The 27,031-nt window shown below is 41.5% G+C and overlaps 1 protein-coding gene across 5 annotated transcripts in view; it reads left to right on the top strand.

Moving 5' to 3' along the window:
• The window catches only part of LOC144215759 (synaptotagmin-7-like), a 60,471-nt gene that overhangs the window by 26,886 nt on the left and 6,554 nt on the right, over positions 1-27,031 (top strand). Inside the window, exons 4-9 of one of the 5 annotated variants that reach the window (XM_077744880.1) lie at positions 1,550-1,653; positions 7,489-7,568; positions 8,727-8,861; positions 12,412-12,507; positions 15,405-15,815; positions 19,286-19,417. In XM_077744880.1, the coding sequence (XP_077601006.1) occupies positions 1,550-1,653; positions 7,489-7,568; positions 8,727-8,861; positions 12,412-12,507; positions 15,405-15,815; positions 19,286-19,417 (958 nt within the window). Of the gene's footprint in view, positions 1-1,549; positions 1,654-7,488; positions 7,569-8,726; positions 8,862-12,411; positions 12,508-14,584; positions 15,816-19,285; positions 19,418-27,031 lie in introns of those variants that run through there. The other 4 variants (XM_077744883.1, XM_077744881.1, XM_077744884.1 and 1 more) reach the window with 4 other exon arrangements.

The following is a 27,031-nucleotide window of genomic DNA, read 5'->3' as shown; positions in this document are numbered from 1 at the left end:
AGCATCTCCCCCTGCTGTGCAAATATCAAAGCTCAATGAGGCTTTGGTTTCCTTGTACTCTTAGTAAATGCCATTCCGTTGTGGTGGAGTCGCTCATTGCAAAACGTGCCGTGAGTCAGGTGCAATTTGTGAGTCTGCTCACACGTACCAGCAAAACTGGGCTTTGTGTTTTTCTCCCTTTCTCTCTCTCTCTCTCTTTCTCTCTCTCTCTTTCTCCCTCTCTTGCTGATACCCATTAATCATGAGCTGTGTGTTATTGTCAGCCTCCCAGGCCACTCCCTTTGCTTGCAGCCTGTCAGTTAACAAGCTGTGACACATGACAGTGATGTGTGGTGAGTGGTGAGTGGATTTGCCTCCTATTGGAAAAGTATTGAAACGCTCCGGCTCAGGAGCGTTGGGGACGGGGGACGTAGGACGTATCGCCACGGGTTTGCATTTCCCGGCTGCTTATGACGGAATGTTAAAAATGGCTGCAGCCCTCCCCTCGCTTTTCAATTAAACGTAGGCGCCGGCGCAACGTAGCCCTCCCTCCCTCCCCCGGCATTGCTAGATAGGTGGCAGAAAATCTACTCCTTGGAAATGCTTTTCTCACCCTTGCACAATGAAGAAAACAAATACTTGCATGCAAAAAAAGAGAAAACTATTGGATGAAACCATGTCAATGCTGCATGATTTTGCACAATGGAGAAAACTATGAATGTAAATAAATTCAAGGGCTCAATGTCACCCCTCAGCCCAAAACTTATTTGACTTTGACTGACATACAGTGGCATCTTAAGATTGAAGCCAATTACCTTTCAGACACAAGATGGCACGTTTGCAGTTGTTTGCTTTTGTTCTCTGGGTAGAAAACTAAATTGGAGGTCCTCACCTCTAAAAATTAGCTTCGTTGCAGTCGAATAACAATAATAATTATGATGGTAATACAACATTAACCACTGACTGGGCTTTATTTTAACTCATTGGCAGCCATTGAAGGCACTAGAGAGGCATGTCAGCCATACATCTACGTCAGAGTCAACTCATGTTGTGTAAAATGGTGTAAACTTAATTTCCACTTCCTCAAAAAGAGTGATTGATCTCAGTCAGCCCTCCCAGTCAAAATGGATTTAATGCCTGTGCTGTCAACGGCAATAAAACATGAGCACTCACAGCCAGTTCTTCCGATTAAATGGATTGATTGTCTATCGTTGTCATTGGAAGTCAATGACTTAAAAACTGAAATAAAATTCATCCAAGAGAAAATGAGAGAGAAAAAATTGATGGCTTGTTATATTGATCCAAATCTGGTGTTTGGATGTGATGCATCACTTGCAGCAGAAAAAAAACGATAGCTTTTTCTCCCCTTTAAGCCAGATGCAGGTAGAGTCCACAGGTGAAGGTCAAGGGTGGACTGTTGTCATCTGTGCTAGTGAAAGATTTTCTAATATCTACTTTGAGGTCACTCACCCTTGTTGGATGTACTTTCATGTGATGCTTAAATTAAATTCAGTTGGACAGCAAAGTAATACATTTCCAAGTACTCACATGTTTGTATATGTGTTTTCAGGTCCAGTGTCCTTAAGTGTGTTCCTGGTCTCCCTAGCAGTGACAGTGTGTGCTGTTTGGCTGGTGGCTCTTTGTGGCGTCTGCGGTTGGTGTCAACGCAAGCTGGTGAGTTTACACACATGCACACACACACACACACATGCACACACACATTCTGTCGCATGCAGTCACATTAGTAGCAAACGGATAAAATGCTTTAATTATCAGAGATACTTCAATGTCACTGTTTTTAGTGAAATTGAAATAGAAAGCATGATTTAGTTAAGAATTTAAAAAAGTGTGCAAATATTTTCAGCAACTCTAATCCAAGTGAAAGCTTTAATTCTTACATCTTGTTGTGCTCGTTAGAGAGTAATGAGTGAATAATTATAAGTGAAGCTAAAATATAAGTGGAATTAATTCCAGAAGCAGCTGTAAAATTTGTGAGTGCGTTTTCACAGCCTCGGTTAAACGAGGACAAAGATTGAGTGAAATGACCTCTGTAAAGGGCACGTGGTTTTGATTATGTGCTTGAAAATGGGATTCTGTCAAATAAGAGACAACTTACTCTGAAGGTGCATGCCAAAATTCTCTGTGTGTTCCAAAGCATCACACGCTTAATTTGATGTAGTTGAACGTCTTTTGCAAATCGGCATATTGGAAAATGAAATGCCAACTCGTTAGTTGGAATTAGTCAATGAAACCCCACTACTTGTCGAGAGATCCTCAACCACCCACTGGTTAATCTTAATATGCAAAGGTCTGCGGTGCATTATGATCAATTGAAGTATTAACTAACCTGTCGAACCCATACAACATAGAGCAGGAGTACTCATACCTTGGCATTCAACTGGTGGATTGCAATCGATGTAATGAGCCCCCCCTGACCTAGAAGTGCAAAGCTCAGATAATTTTCCAGGGAATTGCTGTGTAGCTGCTGGGTGGACAGATGGCAGGTCTTGGCATTCCAGTGAGCTGTGTAGGCAACAAGCTTCTTTACATAACATTTGCATTAAGACACACCCGTAATGGCACCATAACGAGATTACACCATTAAACGTATATAAAGCAGGAGGCTAATGATCTTAGCCGCATACTGTCCCTTGTTTGCTTCAGTAAAACTTGTTATATGAGATATTCCACCTGGAAGGAAATGGAGCAGGGAATAGCTCCCGATTCCTGCTGTGGTGAGAGAGAGAGGGAGAGTCGATCCGCCAGCTCTTTGGAGGTCCCTGCGGCCCTCTCTGGGAGCTCTGTTGTAAATGGATCTTATTTGCAGCCTGTGACAGTGGTGTTGGAGTGGGAGCAGGAGCGAAGTGACAGAGCGGCGGCTGCACGGAATTAGGTGGTGATCTGCAGGCTCGCCGACCTAGCCGTGCAGATGTGCCCGCACGGGATGATGCCGTAACGTTCATGTCAGTGTATCTTGCTTGGGCAAATTGTGAGGTGGCAGTGACGGGGGTGTTGCATGGCTGTCCATTAAGCTCCTTGTCTTTTGAGCACTTTGCTTGAAAAACTGTCGCCTCCCACTGCTGTGAAGCCACATTAAGCACTTCTTGATGACCAAGCAAAACTGTGAGAAATGGAAGGAATGCATAACAACTTATGACAAATTGTAGGTGTCTTTTGGGTAGTCTCTATTTCGTGTAACGATGTCACTTCATACTGGCTGTGTCTTACATTACAAAATGATGTAATTGGCATGTTGCACAGTTGTTGGCTGGCGTCAAATATGCGCTCTTTAGCATATATTTTGATCAACTGTATACTGCACTATGTATGCATTCCATATACAATATTCTGTGTTTAAACACTATTACAAAGTTATCATAAAAAAAGAAGAGAGTAATAAACAAAATCCAAATTATGTGAGAAAACAGCATATGGTAAGAACACAGAGCTGAACAAGAACTGTCAAACGTAAAACCAAATGGGAAACTAAATACAAAGAAAGTGGCAAGATGGCAAGGAACACCTGGACGAGACAAAAATGGCTCAGGGAAGCTGATTGGCAGAATTTGGGAACAAAGGGTGACAAAGATGTGGTCACAATATCTAATTAGTCAACAAGAACAAGTACCATTAGGCAAGAAGCAAACAATCTAATCAAAACAAAACAGATCATGACAGATGGCATCATTGGACACCATTAGAAAAAAATACTTGGTAGATTTAGAGGATTGATTTGGCAGTAATTCACTGCATTGCGGGCATAAAAATTCTTTTATCACCATTTTAGGAGTTAAATTACCCCAAAATGTAGTTTATAGTGCTCGCCTCTAATGATAGTCGGTAACCTACATAGTAAGTGTGAAACAATTTGGTTGTTAGGAGCATTTTCTCTTCTCATGACCAATGTGGCACACATTCATTATCACTGACACGGATGATAAAAGCTTTGCAGGCACACAACCTGGGTTCCCTTGATCTCTTTTCTTTTGGAGCCCTATATTCCCCTGACTCGTCATTAAAATGTAAACGAACTGTGATTTGCATCCGCATGATGCATAGGTTTTTTTTAATGTAGTGCTTATACTCTAAATATTTCTATGCATAGTTCTAGCAGTCCAAAATCTTTCTTTTTTTCGGAATGTCTTTGTGTATTCTTTGTCGGTGTCAGCTTTCATAAGAGCCAACGTTTGCCCGCAGCTTCACGTGTCACTAGTAAGGAGGCCCGTCCCAGTTTGGCGTATGATTCATAGGTTAATAGACAAGACGTTTTGCCCAAGTGTTGCTTTCGGTGTTTTAGCTTTGGCTACCAGTGAAACTGGTTAGATTTCTAAAAAGACTTTGTGTCCATTGATCTTAAAAAATGCCCTTATATGTGTAAGCGCTTAAATAATCTGTCATTGCCTTATACTATTTTACGACTTGACTCCAAAAAGTTGACGTCTTTTCACCGATTGTAGCAAATAACATCTTTTTTTAATATTTTGAATTAATTTACCATCTGCAATATGAGGATAAAGCGGTTGAGAAAATGAGATGAGATGAAATACTCCCACACTTTGTTCCTTTGCCCTGTTTTGTAGGCGAGATATGCGGATATTACTGCCACCTGTTCTCCCTTCCGCCATATTTCATTGCATCGTCCTGTCTGTATTATGTTCTGTGCTGCCGCATCTTCTTCTTTGTGGCTCACACATTGCTTTATTCATCTATCTGGCCTTCAAAGATCTTAATCTTATTTGTAAAATATACATAATAATAACCAAATCAGACTACTGCTACCACTATGAAAAAGTATTCGCCGCTCATTAAACCGAGGATGACCCTCTTTAGGCTTATTTTAAACATGAGATTCTGCTTTTTAGTACATTTGTGATAAGATTGCAACCATTACAAACTGTTTTAAGTTCGATTTTTGATGAAATGTTTCATTTGTGGAGGACATATGTACATTTTGGATAGGATAGGCATTGGATACATATCGGAATAATTATATTACATCATATGTAGTATTTTCCTATCACATCAAAATTATAAAAAATGAAAGTTATGAAAGTTGCCAAAAACTTCTGAAATGCAAAACTTTAAATTTGTGTTGCAGTTGAAATGATTGAAAGTTGTAGGACTGTAGATTCTTTTTATTGAATCCTCATGTTGTTGGTGTTAGAAGTCATTGGAACACATCAGTGCTGGGGTTAAGATGGGTTTTAACGGTTTCTGGAAACGCTGTGCTGTTTGATCCCTGACATAAATTTGTAAGCGCAGCTGAGACGAAATCAATGATGAGAATTTTCAAAATGTATTTTGCATCAAGCAAGTCAGACGTTGAGATTCACAAGAAGAATATCACAATAAGGCCAGTCAGCGCAGTGTTGAAAATCGATGATTGCGGCGCTTCAGTAAAATGAATTAGTATGATAATAGCCAGCCATTACGATTAAGCAAATCCCTGATGTTGTCAGTGACTGACTCTCTTTGATTGTGCTAATGTCTGAATCATATGATTCAAAGTTAATTTTGGTTAACGACAATGTTTGGACAGACGAGCGATCACTCCTTCCTAATTATGGTGTGCTGTGCTATTGAGCGAGTATGCAAACTCTTGCTGTCTTCTAGTTTAAACAAACACAGCTGGGTGTTGCAGGGCAGTGCACTGCCAACTGATGCAGACAGAATGGGAGCTTCTTTCCTTCCCCACGTCTAGAGCCTTTAGGGAAGAAAAAATAAGACGAAAAACAGCTCATCATCACTGCAGGCAGTCTTCCTCTACTTCCCTTCAGGTCTCCCATATTTCAAGACATTGGTTGTAGATTGCTGCAATTTGACTCATGACTAGACCATTACATCACATGGCAGCCCTTTTTGAACGGGTGGCTCAGAGCCAAGGGAAATTGCAATCGTCAAACTTCTTTGTCATGTGACAATAAAGCAGCAGGTTTAAATTAGACTTAAGTATTTTCAAGGGTATTTGACTGGAGGATTAGAGGGGAAATTGCTCACTCTTCCATTTGGTTTGCTTTAACCCTCATTTGGGGCACCAAGATGATTTTTCTGTATTGTGCATGTCATAAGAGCTTTGTCATATTCATTGCCATGGATCCCTGCAGCCTTTATTCATTTCGCATGCACACACGCACACGTGTTTATTAGGAAGAAGGTGGCGGCTGCAAAAGTGTTGCATCACGTGCCTGCACGTGGAATCAGTAGCAATGGGACTAGCTTGGTGGCCACGGCTTCATGTTTCATTCTGTTCTTATTTCCACCACCAGTTCACTCGAGACTTCACTCACTTCGCACCTGTCATATCCCCTATTCCCTCTCATTTTACCCCCCTCTACCTTTGTCTTACAGTTTATATATATGTATGTATTGAAAATCGGATTCCTGGATTTAGCCTTTCCTTCCAGCAGTAGACTGTTTCTTTGCCATCCGGACGTCCTGATTTTTTTACGACCCCACTGATTTGATATATGAGCAGCCTACGCAAGCTTGCCTGCCAGATATTAGGAGTATATCTGTTCCTTCCCGGCCTATTGTGCTGTTGGTGGCAAAGGCTATGTAATGAATCCAAAACTGGTTTATTGAAGTCGTGGACTCTGGTTTGATACGATACCAAAAGTCATCTGGGCCAAGCGGTTCACCCGGTGCACTTTCCTTAGTATCCTATGTAGGCTTCAGTGCTATTTACATCCTGGTGCACTTTATGAATGAATCATACATAGAGACTGAAATGACTCGCATCTATCAGAACATCATACACAAGCACAGTCCTGAGTGCTCGGCTCTTAAGAACTACATTCACATAGATCTGCACTAGTCCATATTGAGGCTATTTAAGCGATGGTCGTGAAGTGGTTGGCAAACTGATATACACATTTGCATAGGGAGGCCTAATCAATGTGAACTCAGTTATTGCAGTCCATATGTGAGCAAAATTCTCCAGTGTGGTGATCAATGTTTTGCTTTACTGAATAGAAAGCGTCCGAAAATCCAACAAAAAGCTTTCTGGCATGAGGCTCGGAGAGCTTAGGTCTTATGCCTTCTTGGCCTCGTGTGTTGCCAAGTGGCAATTGCGATTCTCTGCATTGTGATCAAGGCCAAACACCTTTAATTCTAACGAGCTTTTGGAGTAGAATGCACCCAGCATACTAAACTTTTTTTCCAAAGGCCATTATTTCCACGGCAACATCAGGTCATGCTTGAGCTGTTTGAAATCAGAATGAAGCAGGACTTTCCAGACGTTTCTCTAGTGCCAAGAGGATTACCTTTTAAAGAGGCAATTGCCATGTAAATTTCTGGCTGGCTGCGGTTGATAATCATGGAATAGTACTCTGCAGGACATTTGATTTGAGTGAGATGAATATAATCAGGAGAGCATCGGGGTGTTCCAGAGATAATAGGGGTGGGTGGCAACGCTACTCACTAAAATCACTGCTTCAAAAGGATAAATACATGCTAACCTATTTTTCCTCTTCATATGTCTGTGGCCCTTTCTTCTGCACTTTGATCAAGGGGAAGAGAAATAAGCCGGGAGTGGAAACGGCAGACACTCCAGACTCAGCACGTGGGCGCGGGGAGAAGAAAGCCATCAAGTAAGTGCCTGGTAACTGGTCGCGCTCGAATAATCTGATGATAGTGAACTGAAGAGAGTTCACCTTTTCAGCCTCTCATAGTAAACACTGACACAAACCGGGCAAAAAAAAAAAAGAAGCCTGTTGTTTATTTCCAGGAGCGCTGCAAGTGTACAAGTGAGCAGATGTTTAAAGGGAGGCTTAGTGGTGTCATGATTACTAGATTACATCTACACCATGTTTAACTGTGACCGCACGTAAGGCTTCCTCAGTAAAGGCAGATTGCTATTTTTCTATTTTATCTGGGATTAAACAAGAGGTATGCTGTTGGCCTTCAGTTTTTTTTTTCTTTCCTCGACAAATTGTCAGATTTATACGTGAAGGTATGAAATGGCGTGCATTACTCTTGCTGATGAATTCAAGCCAGAGGTCAATGCAGGAAAATGTCAATGTTGTAATGTTAAGTGCAATTCTTAATTTGACAAATGTCTTTTTTTAACCTGTTCATCATCACTTCTTTTCTATGTGCTGCTATTGTGGTTTTCTCTGAATGTAATACTTTCCCTTTTATTTCATATGTGGATTGTTTTAACATGGTTGGTGATGTAAATATTGTGTGATTTGGATAACTTATGATTTTTTTGGGGAGTGGCCATTTTCTCTTTGACGGGCTCGATGCTCGCTGTTGTTCATTTCAGCTTCCAACTTTCAGCTTTTGTGCTTTGCTTTTGTCTCCCGTGCCGTAATTCTGACCACTGCTACGTGGCTTGTATGACATCAGTGATTCTGCTCACCTTTTCCCTCCTTTAGTACGTACTTGGATTAACCTCTTCACGTCTCGTGTGTTTGTTTTTTTCTTTCGTCTCTTGCCGAGGATGTTTTTGGGCGTCCAGTATTTTGGAATATTGACTTAAATGTGTTTCATCAGTGGTGCCGTGTTAGGTGGACAGAATACCATCACATGCTATTGTGCTCCTCTTTTCTTGCTACCTATCTCCTTCAAACCACTTGAGATTCAGGCTGAAAAACAAGCTCCCATTTCACGCAGCTCTAAACCGACTTTTTCTCAAAGCGATCTCTCGCCTCATTTCCAGATGCAACGGCGGTTGGAAAGTGTTGGTTGGTTCCGAGGCTCTTCACAATTGTTTTGCTCTGACCTCTCTTTCTCTTTGGCCACAGTGATCTAGACAGAGACTTTTGGAATAACAATGACAGCAGCACAGTGCAGCAGAGGTGGAGCTCTTATCCGCCGAAGGAGTTCGTACTTAACATTTCTCCCTATGCCCCATATGGAGACCCTCGCCTCACACTCAAGTGAGTCTTGGTCCAAGACTGGTAAGAGTCTTCTCCCTTGAGTAGGGCTCTCACGAGACAGGGACATCACTCTTTTCCTTTTACAACTGCTCTTTCTCTCTCTTTTGCATCACTAACATTTTTCCCTTCCCTTCCAACTTCCTTCCTCTTACCCACACAATCCCTCCCTTCCCCTCTTCTAACTAAACCCATTTAATGTGCCAATCAGACGACATTATGAATCTTCTTTTGTTTCTCATCCTGCAAGAGAATTCCATCCGCATGAGTAACTTGACAAAAGGCTTATTCTAAAATATTGTAATGCATTGCAAAATGAATACAAATTGCCGCTTTTACAGCTAGGTGTTATTCTTGAATTTTATGGACCACAGTAAGAACAGGCGGGGTGCGAGGGGGTTCGATATAACCAATATAACTATACCGGAGGGCACAAATGGTTACTAATGATTATTCATAATCTTCTCGGGACGCGAGCGGGTAAAATGTCATAGGCGCATATTGCAGTCTCCCAACCACAGCCATTCGATTATGACTGCAGTGGAAAGCAGTGCAGCCCTGCAAAGGGCCTCTGGCTGCATTTTGCTGATCCTCCTCACTCCCTGTCACCTTTTAATGAACACCCAGGCTCATGTTCTGATTTCTGCTCTTCGGTCATTCTAACCCTTGACCTCTAACCTCTCACCTTTCTCCCATGGAATGTAACCATGGAGACGGACAACCCTGGTAGCCACCCCCCTTTTTAAATGACGTATACCTCCCTAATCTCCCACAAATCTTTCCGTTTCCGGGTGGGTTGACAGTCATACCGGGTTGCCGTGCGATGCCAGTGTTCACCTGTGTTTGACATTTGTCCGTGAACATCTCACTGATCCCTCATTATATCGCCAAAGTATACGACACTAGCGCTTCTAGAGTGGAGCCGCATCTAGCCGCAGTCACCACGGGAGATAAGACGTTTTTACGCTAGGCAATAAAAGTAATATTTGGAGTCCAGTAAGAGCAAGGTCAGTCTTATCTCACTCCAGGCAGTGCCTTGGCTTGGATTTCCTGTTACCAGAAATCTAACAGATAAAATATCTAATGAATGATTATTTTTAATTGGGTGAGCTTGTTAAGAAATGTGTGTTAAATGGCCCGAAGAGACCAGGTTGCAGTGTGCTGGTGGAGATGCTGGATACATGGTTCTCCTGTTTAAAAACTCCAGTAAAAGATATCATCTGCTGGTCTCATTTAACTAGACTTACACAATGTTTTGAGATCATCATTATTTTCAAACAACCCTCAATGTTGGCAGTTATTGTCTATCAAAATGTTTTATGCTACCGTTATACGTCTAGTAATGGACATTTTTCCTTGGAGAAAAAAAATGGCTAAATAGATTTCTTTTTCAAAGGCATGACTGAAAGTATATTAGCTCTGATAAGTTGAAGAAATCATCTATTTATTATAATAAGGAAAGACAGGTATAACCTCTAGAGTCTGAACTTATACTTCATGTGCTTTTGAAAGCAGAAAGCGACAGCCGTTTCTTGTTTCGAATGCCTTTGAGCTCATTAGCTTTCACCTTTCTACAATGACACAGGACCTCATTTATCCAATAGAATACTATCCTCTATAATCCGTCTATATTTTTAAGGATCACTGGTTTTGAAAGGCAATACTCATTTTTCAATATTTTGCAGACAGCAAACATTTTTCACGTATACACCACGAGACATAGCAATATATGGTATATACTGTCGTTCAAAATGTATTCATCTTATACATCAGTGGGGAGGGACCATCAAGGAAAAATGTGGCTGTATAGTATCTTTTGTAAATCACTTTTACTGCCACTCAACTTCAGGCAGTAAAGGGATTGGTGTCAGACTGTACTGCACATTCCTATAAATCCTTGCATTGATTTATGGCACCATTTACATACATGTTCCTGCATTTATTCCAAGTACAGACCTTGCTGATTTTATATTCGGTCCCGATAAATGAGGCCCATGTCTTTCTCATGCATTGACTGTCCTCCATGTTGTTGCTGCTATTGATGACTGTGTGCATGCAACTTTAGATCGTCACTTGGTCACAATAAAGTGTGATAGGTGACCTTCAAAGGAAAGCCAGACAAATATTAGTTCTCCCTCGCCTCAACATTTGTTATTACTCATCTTTTGCCCCTGCAGGAGGACCATGTGTAAAGCAACCCTGTTACCAGTGAGCTCAAACATGATTTATTTTGGATTAGCATTATTTCAAATTGGATATGGTTAAGTTAAATTCCCATAACGGTATTAAGATATCATGGGAGTTAACAGCAATTATGTTAGCACTTAGGTTAAGCACCAATTGTTTCCTAATTGGTAAATTCAGTTCAGTGTTTGGACAAAAGTATTTGGTCATCTATATTTCTTGGTTGTGATAAATCTACAGCCTGTCACACTGCAACAAAGTTTCTGGCTGTTTCCAGCACTTTGTCCTGCTCTCTCAAACACTTTCTACAGCATTTGTAGCGTGTTTGTGGCCATTTGTGTCCATCCATCAGGAGAATACGACCAAGAGTACAATTCTGGCCTGCCCATAAGTTATTTGATGGCAGGCAGTGAGAGCGATGTGTTTTTCTTTCTTACCAATCTCATCCTAGCATATCATTTTTGACCTTGAATTTTGTGCTGGAATACATAGTCTTCCTTTTAAAAAAAAAAAAAATTAACCATTCCAAAAAATGTACGGTGGCAGGACACATCGGACAATTTGCAAATTCCGAATACTTTCCAAAAGAAAAAAAAGCTAACAATATTTTGTTAATTGTGCTTGATTCTTTATTCCATAGTCCGTTTAGTATAGTTCAAATCTTGCAACTGATGTTAAATGGCATTAAAAGTATTAGTTATTTACGTGGAAAATAGAATGTTGCATTAGAACATTGAGCAAAATTTTGCTTTCAATTGCTTGACAAAATGGTTACAAATGATTTCCACCCCACTACAAACCATCGCTCTTTTGTTTCCAGCATTGAAGCGCCTTGTGTAGTGAAACGTTTTAAGCCCAAAACGCAAAAAAACCAAGGAGGGAATGAGAATTTAATGGCCAGCATCCACACACTGCTGCTTCTACCGATGGTGAATGCTGGCAGCTGTGAGATTGCCGGAATGACCTTGTTGGTTTTCCACCTTCCACAGGCTGCTTTTCCTCGTCTTCGCACTTTATTCTCCATTTCTGTGTTTGAACAATCCGGACTCCGGACCCTTTTCATTTACCTGCTTCTCACTGGGCTTGGAAATCTGTCTCCTCACACACTCTACTAATGTGTCTCACCTATTTAGCCATGTGGTTGCTCAACCTCTTTTCCTGTGTGTATGTTGTGTGTGTCTTCTTCTTTCTCTTTCACACGCTTTTTGGTGTTTTTTTTCTCCCTTTTCTGCTTGTCGTTGTTCTTCTCTGTATCCTCTCTGCTGCCATACATCTGCACCATGGCTGTCTCCCTTAGTGGAGGAGTGTCACGGTGTCAGAAGGGGGCAGCGACCGGGCATGGGGATGATGTGGGTGGGCCTTATCGCAGTGACAGTATGAAGAGCGTGATGATGGAGGGAGCGAAGGCCGGGAAGTGGCAGACCGTCCAGGGCCACGTGCAGTCTGGAGGATTCAGACCCAACAAGTAAGTTTAGTTTAGAAATAATAATCAATTAAAAATTGGTTAGGTGCAGAAGAGAATAGTGGCAGCTCTGGTTGGCTAAATTTTGCCATAAGAAAAAGAAAGTGTAAAATACAGGTTAAAACTGAATGTTATTTAGATAGATGATGATTTTAATGCAAATTCTTTGTAGTTTTTAAACCAAAAAAAGGAAGATTGTCATTTGTTTTATATTCCATATGTCGCCAGTCTTAATGGTGGTGGTGGTGATGTAATGCTTCTGCAGCTCTGATCTTGACAGTAGAGGGTCATGAGCTAATGAAGACAAGTTCGAGCTGCAGTTCTGCACGTAGAACGTTAGGCATGTCTTACTTTTTGAGAACTTAGAAGGGTCAGCTTGCAGATGAAGCTATGTTGGGCCATTAGCTCAGTAGTTGGCACACTCGACTTCCACAATGACAGTCGCTTATATATATGATTACATACTTCCAATCATGGGGTGTAAAATATGAGTTAAACTGAAGTAATTTTTGCAGTACTTTTTTGGGAATTAGACTATTTTTACTGTCCTATTTTTTTTTAAATCAGGAAACCACAGATACCAGTATTCTACTGTATATTCAACTATTTCTTATTCATAGTGTAGCTTTCATGAGCTCCCAAGTGTCATCAAAAAGTTCTGTCAGATTCAAAATTGAAATTGAAATGCATATATTTAAATGAAAATGCCCAGTAGCACCACCATGGGAGTAACTTTCTTAAAAGTACTCTATATTCAAGTCTTTCACTGCCATTGATGGTGATAGTTCAATATGCCAACTCCATTTCAACTATGAGGGTTGGCAGGGATCTTTCACACTCAGCTCTCTCAACCCTCTGTCACTGTCAGTGGCTCTGCGAATGAGATCTTATTTATTCCGGACATCAGCAGCTATGCCGAGTATTCTGACTAAGCGGGTCAAGTTCAGCTGGGAGGTACGTGAGGCATTGGTGTCAAGGTGAGTCTTGTTCTAAATCCAGAAGGACATCACTGTGACTCCAGCTTTCATCCTGAATGCACAATGTCACCAAAGTGAGACCGCTTCTAAAATCAATACCATAATATCAACAAACTTATTCCAGTAAAATGATGTAAATAATCAATACCTGGTACCAAGTTACTGTGTCCCACGTCATTTTGCTGTCCCATGACGTATGCCATTGCTGAGATTCTATTTTCAGTATGTTAATTTTCAGTTGGGTGTCATTTTTGCACATTTCTTTGCCACCTTTCTTTTCTCTCAACACAACACATTCATGCTCTTCACTAGCTCATCCCTCATACACTCTACAGTCTACATCCTCCTTTCTTTTTTGCCCCTTCGCTATAATTGGTTTCTATTTTCGGGCCGCCATAAGAGTCTCTGTTTGTGTCTCGCACCCCCTTTTTTTCCGACTCCTCCATCCTCACCCTCTGATGTTCTCACTCTGCATCAAACTATTTCCATGTGCAGCCACTCCTAACAGTGTTTCATTTTGCCACTACATTATTTCCCCCTTTTTGATCTTTTCTGTATGCCCATTATCTCCTTGGCCGCCATTAATGGTGACAGATGTACCAGATCTGCTCTAAAGAGAATTATTAATACATTGACCATACATTAACGTTGGCATATTCAACAATCTCTACTGTTATTTTCATCAATTAACATATTTATGGTGATAGACCTACAATCCTAATCAAAATGGATTGGAAATCCATTGCTGTCAATAGCAATGAAACATTAAATGTCAGATATCCCAATTTCAAATGAATGTGATGTCTAAAGCCGCCAATGGCAGTGAACGAGATCCAAAATATGATTACCGATGCACCAGAGTCCAAAAAGGCAAAATAACTTTGGGTTATGTAATGTAAAAGCGGAGTAAACTAAGGTGAATAGCTCTCTTGACCTAATTCCCTGTTAGCTGACAGCGAAGGATATATATTTAGCCCAGAGCGAAGAAAAAACCACAAGAAAAAATGCATGTTTTTAAAGGTAACGCACCAGGCACGTGTTTTCAAGTGAGATGATATCTCACAAAGTTTCTCTACCGTGAACACTAAAAGTGCCAATATAGGTGATCTCGAAAGGGGAGTGGAATTAGAACTTGTCAGAGGGAGGGAGACGATTGCAAACCTTGGTTGGCTGCTTTATGTCTCCAGAGAGGCAGCGTGTGTTTAAAAGACCAAAAAAGAGTCGGAGAGAAAGGATGAGACACTGTCAGATCATTTTCACAAGTGAGTTGAAGACAATGGGGATATCACATCACAGCAAAAAAACCTCACCGAGAAGGCCCAGAAGCGGCATAACTTCAAACCAAACGTCGCAGAGACGCCTGGGGCCCGTTCGGACTCCCCGCATCCGACCGCCGCCACCTCGAAATCGACTTTTGCGCAAGAGTCAGGCTCAGGCACGCCAGGCGTACCTGCACGCGACGCAATCGTCGCGTAGGGCGAGTACACAGCTGGCCCACGGCTGGCTGACGCTGACGGGGGCGCGCGACCACCAAACACCACACGGCGTTCACTCGGGTTGTACCTTCTACTGCTATTTCTGCTACTGTTGTTACTGTTGCTGCCTCACGTTGCTCTCCTTTTCTCTCCTCCTCCTCCTTTCTCCAACTCCACCCTCGGACTCCTGGGCCACACCTCCTCCGCACTTGTCGCCATCGACTTCCTGCGCTGATGAACTTTTGACCCAACCTGACATCAACTTGACCGGTTCTTCCGCCACTCCTCGCTGCCCTCTGTCACCCTGCCCCGAACTCCCCCCTCCCCCTTGCCCCGACACGTCCCCAACTTCCTCTTCGGACTACTCCTTTTCCTTCCATCGCCATGTTCTTTGCCGGCCGTGGCCTTCTTCTCGTTCTCTCGCCTCCCTGTTGCTCTGCCCTCCCAGTTTCGGGGATCCAGTCTTGTCTTACACGTCCACTCTGGAACACATCCCCTCCGGCCCGGCCCGCCCCCGGACGCTGCTCCGCCAGCAGAGTCTGCAGCAGCCCCCCATGAACCCGCCGGGCGCCGGATTTGGCCATCCGCCCACCACGTCTCAGAGTTTGGGGCAGTTGCACCCGGCCCCGGGACAGCCCGGGGGAGGCGGGGCTGCTGGGAGAGGAGAGGCAGGTGGGGGCGGAGGTGAGGGTGGGGGCAAAAGAGCTGCTCCACGGGCCGCGAGGGGTGGTCCCGCCGTGGCAGGTGCCTCTCGCTATAGAGGAGGTGGTGCGGGAGGGCGCTCGCGAGCCAATCCTGGCAGCTGGGATTACATGATGGACCAGATCCGGGATCGAGGCCTGGACGTCAAATCATTCCTGTGAGTCTTGACCATGTTTGTGAATTTTCCTCTTCCTTAAATATGTTCCAGTGTGATTATCCGTAGTTATCATACAATTTTAATTGTGAACTAATCCATATCTGGACCGTATAGCATGTGTCTATGAGTCCTCTGATTTATACAGTTTACATATATAGAGATACAGGGAAGGATATTACATCAAGCTGTCAAAATATGGGCATGAAGTTATGCGTAAACATGTCATTTATGTGGGCATGCACCATGGAACTTTGACTGATTTAGAAGTCACTTACTGCCGTGGACAAATCAGTTCTACTATAAATACATTCCTTTTATTTTTAACAGTCACAGCTATGCCAAAATAACGCTGAAAATAAGGGTAACGGCTCAATAGCCTTCCTACTGTTCTAAATCTTTAATCTTATTTCATGAATGAACCTATTGACTGCTTTGTGACTATGATAGACAAACCAGAGGTGCTCCAAAATGAAGTTTTTATGTTGACTTCCAAGTAACATGGCAAATTACCACGTCTAACCCTAAAACTAAGGAAACAGATCAACAGCCTTCCTACTCTTTTAACAACTTTAATACCATGTCGTCAATTGACCTAATGACTGCCTCTGACGGCGCAACCTTTCGGGTTATTATCTCGCCGTCATTCCTAATGGCAAACCTGTGCTACTTGCATACTGACACGTGTCTGCACGAGGACATCACACAGGCTATGTGTCACTGTGCATCAGTATAAGTGCAAGGGCTAAGCAGCCCAATGCATTGATCTTACGTCAACAGCACCATTACATCTACAATGTATTGCTACTTCAGGCCATAAGAGGATGGAGTCAAACAGAGAAGGCGATTTGATGAAAGGATGAGAAAGGACACAGCCAGGTACAACCTACAGGCTGATTCTCTGCTACAAGAGCCTTTTTCTATTAAAATCTGCCTACCTTTTCATATGTTGTTTAAGCTCCAATGTCGAAACAAGAATAATGCAGCTGGACGGAAGACTTCAGTTCACTGAGCCTTTGCAAAGTAATATATACAAGCACCAAGGTCATTGAGTGTGCTGCCTGTTATAGTTATCTCATCATTATAAATGTGAGATAGAGGTCATTGTTTTATTTTCGCATCAAAATCAACACCTCAGATGATTGATGAGGAAGCGGCGCGATAATAGGCACAAGCCATTGTTCAAGTTTGTTCATTTCAATCCCTGACAAAAGGCTGAGTCATTCCTGAAGGGAATTGTTAGTCTTTGTAAAGGGAAGTTGACATGTTCTTGGCTTTACTGTGGTTTCTTGCATGTTAGGTTTAGTAAAGACTGTAATTTCTCTACAGGTTTGAATGTCAGAGTGAGGAGTTGTTATCTGGGTGCTGGCCCAAAGTCTGCTGTGCTAGATGGAGTGAGAAAACGGGGGGAAAATGGCACTAAGAAATATCGTTAAAGAGAAAATCAATGCTAACACATTCATCTTGTGTTGTTTTGTCAACAGAATATTTTTGAGGCAATAGACAATCTATTTGTTCTTCGTTATCTGACTTCTTTCGGTGATTTTTCAAATCATCATCTGTGATTTGACTGTATATAACCCAAGTAAATGCAAAAAACAATGACGCCTTTGTAATGACTTGTACATGGGCATCAATTTGTCATGAAATCCAGACTAATTTTAATTCTGCCTTAATGGAAACCACCTGAAATTTCCCCTTTCTGTTCTTTGAATATTGAAATTCAATTTTTATTTTTAAAAATGAAATCCTTTTTTTGTCTACTCAATCCAACAATTTCTGCTTTTCATTTAGATGTTCAGATCACACTTTATGATCAGCGTATGCAGAAATGCCGTTCTAAAGGTTTCACATATTATTTTCTTGCGCTAGGTATATTATAAAACTTTTTCTGAGGGCCTAATCCGACCATGTATAATCTTTTCCCAGTTTTAGGCTATTCTTAATGTTAATTAGACAGTACTGGATTGCCATTTTAAGTGAGCAATCGGGGAGGAATTACGACCTGGGACATACCTAGGACGACAGTAATGTTAGAGAACCAGTCATTTAGACATACCCGCAGCTCAAAATGATTAAAAAGCTTAATCGTTAGGCAAGAAAAGCTCTGAATTGCATATAAGAAAGAAAAAGGGGATATGTTTCTCCAGCCTGACAGTACCATATTTTCTAAGCGAGGGTACGGTAGTGGCATCGGCGGCTTAAGCTATCAATGTGTGGGTGTATGTGACAAGGAAGCGATGAGGAGGCAGAATGGTTAAGACGATGGATGTGGAGGATTTGTGCTAGGAAGTGTGGCTGAATAGAGAAGTGTGAGTAGTGCAGCATGGCGGGCGATAGAGCAGTGACCCAGAAAAGTGGTGACATACTGCGAGCACCTCTAGACGCTCAAATAGAAACAATTAGTCCAGATCCGACTAATGAGGCTTAATTCAATACTAACTTTGGCCAAGGAACACGGAAGCCATGTTAGGGGGGAGCGCAGGTTTGACCAAGATAGATTTTACTTTAAAATGTTAAATATTTACATTGAGCAAGCCTTAATTCTTCATTGTTTGACTAAATTAGATCATGTCTGTAGGGATATCTGGTTTTGGAGATATACGATGTCAAGTCTTGACTTTTTTTCCCAAGGAAGCAATTTTCTGTCTTGTAAAGTTGTTTCTTAATAATTCATTTATTTTATTTTCCTTGGTTTTATTTGGCAAATATAACATGAACTCAAATGGTAAATTAAGTACATGCCGGTGGTGCAGTTTGGTCAGTTTTTGCTTCGACTAGACTCCCATATTATGAAATCCTTTTTTTTTTTGCGCAGGGGAGAAACTGTTTTAGTTTCAATTAAGAAAGACAGTTTAAGATTAGTATTGTGAGTTACAAGCATGGTCATGCAACAAATTAAACTTGCATTGCAAAGCTGCACATTAGTGCAACTGTCGATTTAGTCTTAACTTGCCGACGAACAAAAATATGACAAAAAGTATCCAAAAAATGTGACATGTGAACCCAAAATGACAGAAAATTCAAGTAAATCTAAAATGAATCCAAATGCAGTAGAGTTCTCAACATCGCTAATATATTACAAAACATTACAATTGATTGGTAGTTTTCTCTGTAGCCCAGCGGCGGTTCAATTTACACATTGCCATATTAGTTTTTAATCTGTTTTTTATTTTCATTTCTGACACAGTAATATCCTTCCCTGGACCACATGATAGCATCCTCTAATGTTGCTAAGTTTCTCTTAAGGACCATTTTTTTCCGATGGCGGTTTGTCCTCTCTCTCCTGAAATGTCCGGTCACAGCGCCGCTGTCCTTACCTTAATTGACTTTTCTTCTCCCCCCCACCCCCCACATGCACCGCATAGTCTCTGTGCTGGGTTCTCTCGACACTTTGCTTCTGTTCTCCTCTCTTTTTCTTCCCATCCCTCCGTCTCTCCTTCTTATCCGATATTTGTTTTCTGGGGAGCCAGCGAAGGGAAACTGGTGGTCCTGTCTTTGGCCATCGGTGTGGCCGAGCAAGACGACTTTGCCAATATCCCTGACCTGCAAGAAACGCAGCAGACAGTCCCGGCAACGAGTCAGGAGCCCCCCCTCGAGAAGAGGTACCAGATAATGTATCAGAGTGTATGTGTGTGTGTGTGAGTTTGTTTTATGGAGCGTGTAAAAGATGGCAAATTAAAGAAAGGGATATCTAGGAAAGGCTTAGAGAGGATTTCTTCAAGCAAGGGAGAGGAAAGCATCAAGATGTGTCTCATAGTGAAACAGGACACTTATAAATGCTTTCTGATAAAAGACTGGCGCTGAAATAGCATCGTAGATGGATACAGAAATAAATGGAGAAGACAGAGCCAATACATGTGGGGAAAAAGATGCCTGTAATTTTGAAATCAGTCAAATGGTGAAGTGCTTTGAATGTTAGCTGTAAAAGCAATAATCAGTTCATATATCATATCAGATGAAGGATCAGTTGCACACTGGTGTGCTGTGAGGGATGGTCAGGTGTGCCATGGGAAATTAGTAAATGATACATTGGAAAATTCCCAGAGATAAAGATTAATATGATGAGATTAAAATTGAACTATTATCACGTTCAAATCAAAATGTGACAAACATTATGTCATAGATTGTACTGTTTTATTTGTGTAATTTTAAGAGATTGAAGCAACTTGGGAGAAAACGTCAACCTTTGATGACATTAGCTCCATTGATTTTGGAATAATTTGGGGGGATTATTTGATTTCTGCTGGGAAAACTTTGATTGAAACAACATTATATTGTTAATATTGGCAACATATAGTTTTAAATTTCAGCTGGTGGAGTGCCTTTAGATTTTTTCATGCAAAAAAACTATGCCACAGCTCCAAAAATGTTGGAAAACATTGCTCTAGTACTTTCATTAATATATAATAAAAGACTACAAAGAATTTTCATAAAATAAAATCACATTTTCCCAAAGCAGTGTTTAAAAAAACAACAACAAGGGAATGATGATCACGACTGTATCGTCCTCCATCGTCATTTCCCCTTCTCTGTTTATCATTTCACTCTTGCCATCTTTTAGTTCTCACGTTTCCTTTATATTTTCACACTTTTGTTATTCACCTCCCATCTTCTCCGTCTTTTTTTCTTTGCCTCATGCTCATTAGCTGCCTTCAATCACCCTCTGCTGCTCTGAGAGTCCTTCCTGTGTAGCTCCACCAAGGGCCCACAGAGCCTTCTCATTATTTCACAACATGTTCGTCGCTTACATAAATATGCTGCTAAAAATAAAGCCCTTCCTTATCTGCCACCTTACACACTAGAAGCCAAAAAAGATTTCCACTCATCTACGAGGACCCATTACTCTCATCTTCCAAAATAATTGCTTAAGCATTGTGTACTGGAATTCAGTTGGGGAAAGCTGAATATTTCAAGCATTACAAATCGCAGTGGTGGTTTCTGCTTGTAAAACAAAAATAGTGTGTTTTGTGCACAGATCCAGGCAGTTTCACAGATTTTTTTTTTTTTTTAGCTTCAGAACGACGGTCAAATGCTTGGCATAAGCAGCACGTTTGAGATCTCTCGCTGGCCCATTAGACCCCCGCCCACCCCTCCAGAAATCTCACTGCACTATTCCATGACAAATTGGAGACAATTTGGAGATACATGATACAATAGCATAGTAGGGTGAACGAATTCATTATATTCGTCACACCAATTATGTCTCACCCACAGGTGTTTCATCACCATGAGACGTACAAGACATGAAACTAGAGTTCTCTTCCAAGACATTGGATCAATCTTACACATACAAGACAATTTGATGTCTTTTGGTTATTGTAAAAGACCCCCCAACCCCTAGCGTGGCTGTAATTGCTTTTAAGGAAAAGTAAGCCCATGTTAAAAAAAAAGTCAAAGTACTTGCAAATCGCACCATGGGTTTTTTTCCCTTGAGTTTAATTCTGCACAGCAAGCATGAAAATATTCTTTTTGAAAGAATGCTTCTTTTATGAATGTCAAAACTATCTGTGTTGCCCAGACTCCACATGAAATTCAGTCACAGAGAATTACCCCTTTCTGCCATTTTCTGCATATTACACCTAGCTTTTCTCGCCATTGTGCTCACCTGGAAACCTCCTTTAATGCCTTGTGAAATCCACTAATAGGACCAACAAAAGCCAGGCGCTGCAAGCTTGCTCTGCACTCCAGCGTAGAGCCTCAACTGCTCACCTTGATTAGCTGCTATTCAGCGCGTGTAGATTAACCCAAGGTTGATGTAATTTATTGGAAATAGAATTTTTATAAGAAGGAAAGAAAGCATTTCGCGCTATTGGAAAAAATTCAAATGTCATAACCTTTTGCCGAGCTCGGGTGTCCCTCGTGTTTGCTAATTGATTTCTCTCCAACGCCCTATTTTTTTTGTTTGCCTATAGACAAATTACACACTGAAGTGCGATAATGAGGGATTTTTTTTGCTTGGATGCTAAATGTGACACTCTGTCAAGACATTCAGAGAGGTCCAGCTTCCGGTTGCTTATTATAATCTACAACAAAGCAGCATTCACTTTCTCCATATGTGTTTTTGCATCAAACGTACCCACCTTGTGTCCATCATTCATCCATATACACTTAAAGACTTCATATTGTTTGAAATCATGGCTATAAACACACACAAAAATCTAAAAGAAAATGTTTTGGATGCTAGTTTACAAAGAATTGCTTAAAATGCTGAACAATAATGAGCAAAACACTTAATCCATATTTTAGCAACCCCATGTCATCAATACTAAACTGCGCTTTATTGCACAATTATGTTTTACATCAATATTCTAGATTAAATTGGAATAGTGAATTAACACTAGATCTATATTTGAACTCGTAATGGATTTTTTCAAGGCACTTCTAACCTTGCTTAGTAAAAGATATTCCTTTGAATAGTAGAATAATGAGTTAAAGGTAAATATACAGCAAGTATGAATGGGTCAAATATTTATGCATAATGGGTCTACAACTTGCCTTTTAGTAGAATGTTAATGCTTAAATTGTTCCTTTGCTGAGCTTGAAAGCCAACCAAACAAACATGGCAACATCCCCACGGGCCATAAGAAGCCAATATAGGCCGCGATATTCATTAAGCACGACCAGCGACCTTGTACATGCGCGACCACGCGATAAAAATGTGATAAAAGGGTTACAGATGCCTCTGAGTTTAGGAGACGGAGCTTGGGCTTACAAACAATTTTTTTACATTGGGCCTGAAAAAAAAAGTTGAGGAATTCACTCAGAATGGAAAAACTGATACTATAATTTGAGTCCAGCTTGTTGAAATATGAGTGAGTTTTCTATTAGAAGGCTTGATTAGAATGTAAGAGTGGCAAGTTAATGCCTCATTGGTCTTTACTCATACAATTGCGTTCCGATTCAGTGAACCTATACAGTACACGTTCCTTCAGTGTTGCTATAAAGAGAAACTACATTCCCCAAGAGCTTGGAATCTAGATCTCTGTGTGAGGAGCGAGGCAGCCGTCCAATGAAGATAGCGGTTTGGGAAAGTATACGTGTGCCATCTTAACATTCAATCCACTTGCCTTTGGCCCTTCAATTATTCAACTGTAGATGTTGCATCATTTTGTGTAAGCCAGCGGAGACGTTGCTTATTTTAGAATACATCGGGGAGATATTAATAGATAGAGATGCAAATTTCCCAGCCTGAAAGATTGCATGCACTCTGTGAGAGTGTCTGTTTATTGCCCAGTGTGCTATACAATGCATTATATATTTTATGACTTGATAGTGACTCTTACTTACTGACTGGATGTAAACAGCAACAATCAAACATGACAGATGGAGGCTGTGACCTTTATTCTAACCTCAACCATTAAAAGAAGATATGCGTAATTTGCCATGTGGCATTTCCGGGGGGGAATGCACTTCACTCTTGACGTCAAATTTGAAAGCGCATGACAAATCGATGGGCTGCATTCTTACATTTAAGCGCCATCTTATTTCCAATTCAAATAAATGGGCAGGGAGTTGCAGAATTAGCAGATTTAGATCTGATTAAAGTGTGTCCTGTTCTTCTATTTGAAGCAGAATTCCAAATATGTATTGGTTGAGGTGGAAGATAGCAACGGTGTGTCCTTTAAGACCTTTGCAGTGGTTCGCTTGTCGACTTCACAATTCTGGGGTCCTGGGTTCGATCCTAGGTCAGTAGTCCTCCTGCGTGGGGTTGGCATGCCATCTCCGGGCTTGTGCGGAATTTTTCCGGGTAGTCTGATTTCCTCTTGCACTCCAAAAACAGTAAAACCAATGAAATGTGAGGAAATAATGAGAAGCAATAATCGAGCAGCAAGTCTGAATGATGTACTGCTCTGGGACTATTTGTGTTCCTCTTCTACCGCATTTAAAGGGAATGGGAGGAGTAACTTTGATTGCAGACAGTGGTTTTCATGCAGAAAACACACAAACAGCTCTCTTTTGCAAAATGATTAAATACCCCCTCCCGGTCTAGCCCGCCTCGACACACATGCATCATGTTCGAGGCGTATCGGTGTGAAAACAGATCCCTTCAAGTCAGCGCAAAAGAGGACTGCGTTGTTTTTGATCTTCTGGACTGTTAGCTTTGAACACAAAATGATTTAAATCGAGCAGTATTTTCCAAATGGTGCAACAGCCTTTAGGAGCTCATTTTATGGGAGGCAGACACACAGAAAGCAACATTTAGTGCCTCCCATGTTGCCTCTCTCCTCCAAAGAGGATTTCAGCAGATGTCACTATTTAAGTCACATTTACTGCTTTGACATCGGGGCAGCAATTAGTTAATAGTGAAAGCATCTGTCTTTTGGTCTGGAGGGGTGGTCGAGAATCAGGGATGACTGGCTGAGCGTTCATGGGGATGGGCTGCGGGATGACTGGCTTTAGCTGTGACTAGGGAGTGTCAAACACGGCCCCTAATTTTAGTCGGGGAAGTTACCAGATAGAAGAAATAGACAACCAGGCATTATTTTTGAGTGTGTTTTGTGGTTTTGAGATGGAAAAAGAGGGGCTGGGTTGTTTTTTTTTCCCTGGATCTCTCTCCAGCCTTGAAGCAGAGTGTCTATCCCCCTACCCCCAAACCCCTCTTCGAGCTGCTGGCCCTCAGTCAGGTAACTAAACAGGATAGTATCACAGGACGGTGAAACCCACAGTGTCCCCGCCTGCCTCCACGTGTGTTTGTGTGAATGTGTGTCCGCGAGGCTCTCACCAGTACCTGTCATATATCCTAAATTCTATGTTTTCCTTGTGTTTGCCTGTTTCCTGCACCCCTCAAATTAGACCTGCCCCTCTACCCACTTCCAACTGCCTCACCCCCAGTCCACCCTCCCACCCTCTCCATCCTAATATGTATGATCTATGTTTCTATAATCTGTTGCTATGCCAACAGCCCACTTTCTGAGCTGCAGCAGTATCTGATCTGAACTCGGGTCAACTGTGCCTTCTACTGGCTACTGTTGAAAACTGCGGGCTCTAACATATCAAGAACATCATTAAAGGGTTGAGACTAAAATGCATTGGCTACCTAAATGAGTCATTTCCTAGACGGGGGTGATTTCATTGACCTAAAAGCAATCCTAATTAGAAATCAAGGGAGAGGACAGAAGTATTTCCTCCTAGTAATGTGCAATTCCGGTCACTTTCGTTAAAAGAACCACAGGGAGAACCAGGAGTTACCTGAAGAGTGTAGTGGTAGGAAAAGCCATTGCAGGAGTTCATGTACCTGAGAATGTTACAAACCCCTGAGTGAAGCATGAAGGAGAATGAATAATTGAGGGTGTTCACCCCCCAACCTTCCTACAGATACTACTTGGAGGTGGAGGAGGAAGGAGGTGCCTTGCTTTACTCTAAATCCCAAGCATTGCCTTCTGCTTCAGTGCTCCCTTGAACTCAGTCTCAGATTGTGCTTTAGAGCTTGAGATGTATTTTTCCTGTAGCTTAAAAAATAATAATAAAAAAATGGACCCCTATAAAATGGAACGACCTCTCTTGGCTACTAATCCAACTAACCCCAATTGATAACAATCCCCTCCCTTCCGCAATTGGTTAACATCCCTCCCCCCCCCACCCTTTATTGCTCCAATCCCATTGCTACGATTGTGTGCTGGTCCCGTTGCGCTGCTTTTTCTGTCTGTCTTTTTGTCAGTATATTTTCTCCAGTTCTGTCTTTGTGTCTGCAAAAAAAGTACACATGAATTCATTCAACATGAAATTTGGTGTTTAGATAACATTCAAAAAATAATATGAATTCCAAACAAATGACAGATGCTGGCCAGACAGACAGACGTGTTTATGGGCTCTTTGTTCCCTGCCTGTCCAAGGCATTGCCCTCACTCACCTGAGTGATACCTACGTACTTGCATATGTCATATATGCATATGTAGCCAATGCCAGGTTGTGCTTGGCCCTTGTAATCCCAGTTTTCACTTTTAGAGTGTTGCGAAATAGTTGGGAAATCAAGCTCGAGTCGAGTTGGCATTCCATCATTCTAAGCAAGGCCCTCTTTTGTAACACTCTAAAACAGGGGTGTCCAAACTTTTTGCAAAGAGGGCCAGATTTGGTAAGGTGAAAATGTGTGCGGGCCGACTTTTAGCCTGACATTCTTTGAACCATTAACATTAAATGCAAATTAACTTTTTGGGATTTTTTTTAATTACAAATGGCATACTTTTACTTTTACATTTTTTTTTACATTTAGGTTTTTACCGAAATCACAAACCACAAAAAATTAAGAAAACTATCAAGGATATCTAAGTTCATGTGAAACATCACATATTATTCACTATTATATGCTCACTGTAGGAACAGTGCTGAAAACAAAACAATGATCACTGCATATTCAAACTGTGATTTTGACCATCACAAAAAAAATAATGAACTGAGATTTAAGAATTTATTCAACTCAGAGGACTTAACAAATATCTTGCCTGCACTAATGTGAAGGGTGATACTGGGATCTTGACTGCAGTATGTAGTCCAGGTCTTCATCGCACGCTAACAAGAAAAAGTCAAACTCAGTTCCTTTTGCCTCTAACTGTCTCTTAATATCTAATGAAACGTCTTCAATTCTCCGTGCCACAGTATTACGAGCCAGGCAAATATTGGCAAACTCTTGCTTCTTCGCGGGACAAATTTTCTCAACCATTTTCATTACACAGTCTTCAATAAATTCACCGTCACTGAAAGGTTTGCAGTGCTTTGCAATTAGCGTTGCCACTTCGTAGCTTGCCTTTGTGGCATTTTCATTTGACTCACGGGCTCTTGTGAAAAAGCTTTGCTGTGCCGTTAAAACAGCTTCCAGTTGCTTCACTTTTTCACCGCGTTCGTTCCCAGTTAGCTTGTCGTAGCTAGCATGTTTCGTCTGGTAGTGCCTCTTAATGTTGAATTCCTTGAAAACAGCCACAGTCTCTTGGCAAATTAGGCAGACACAGTTGTTTCGTATTTCAGTGAAAAAATACTCAAATTTCCACTTCTCCTGGATGCGGCGGCCCTCCCGGTCAACTTTCCTTTTTTTGTTTACATGTTAGAAATGGGCTGGGCTGAAACAATGACGCAAGGGTCACGGCGGCCAGAGTGCGGCCACAGGGCTACTGCCATCTTCTGGTGAAGTGAAAAATAGCTTTTTGTACACATTTATTTTATACTGTGGTCAACAGTGCTGGCGGGCCATGTATTATTGATTTCATGATAGAGGCCGTGGGCCG

Source organism: Stigmatopora nigra, chromosome 22 (assembly GCF_051989575.1).
Source record: "Stigmatopora nigra isolate UIUO_SnigA chromosome 22, RoL_Snig_1.1, whole genome shotgun sequence".
NCBI lineage: Eukaryota > Metazoa > Chordata > Actinopteri > Syngnathiformes > Syngnathidae > Stigmatopora > Stigmatopora nigra.
The sequence above is the reverse complement of the archived record's forward strand: the minus strand, read 5'-3'. Positions and strand labels throughout refer to the sequence as shown.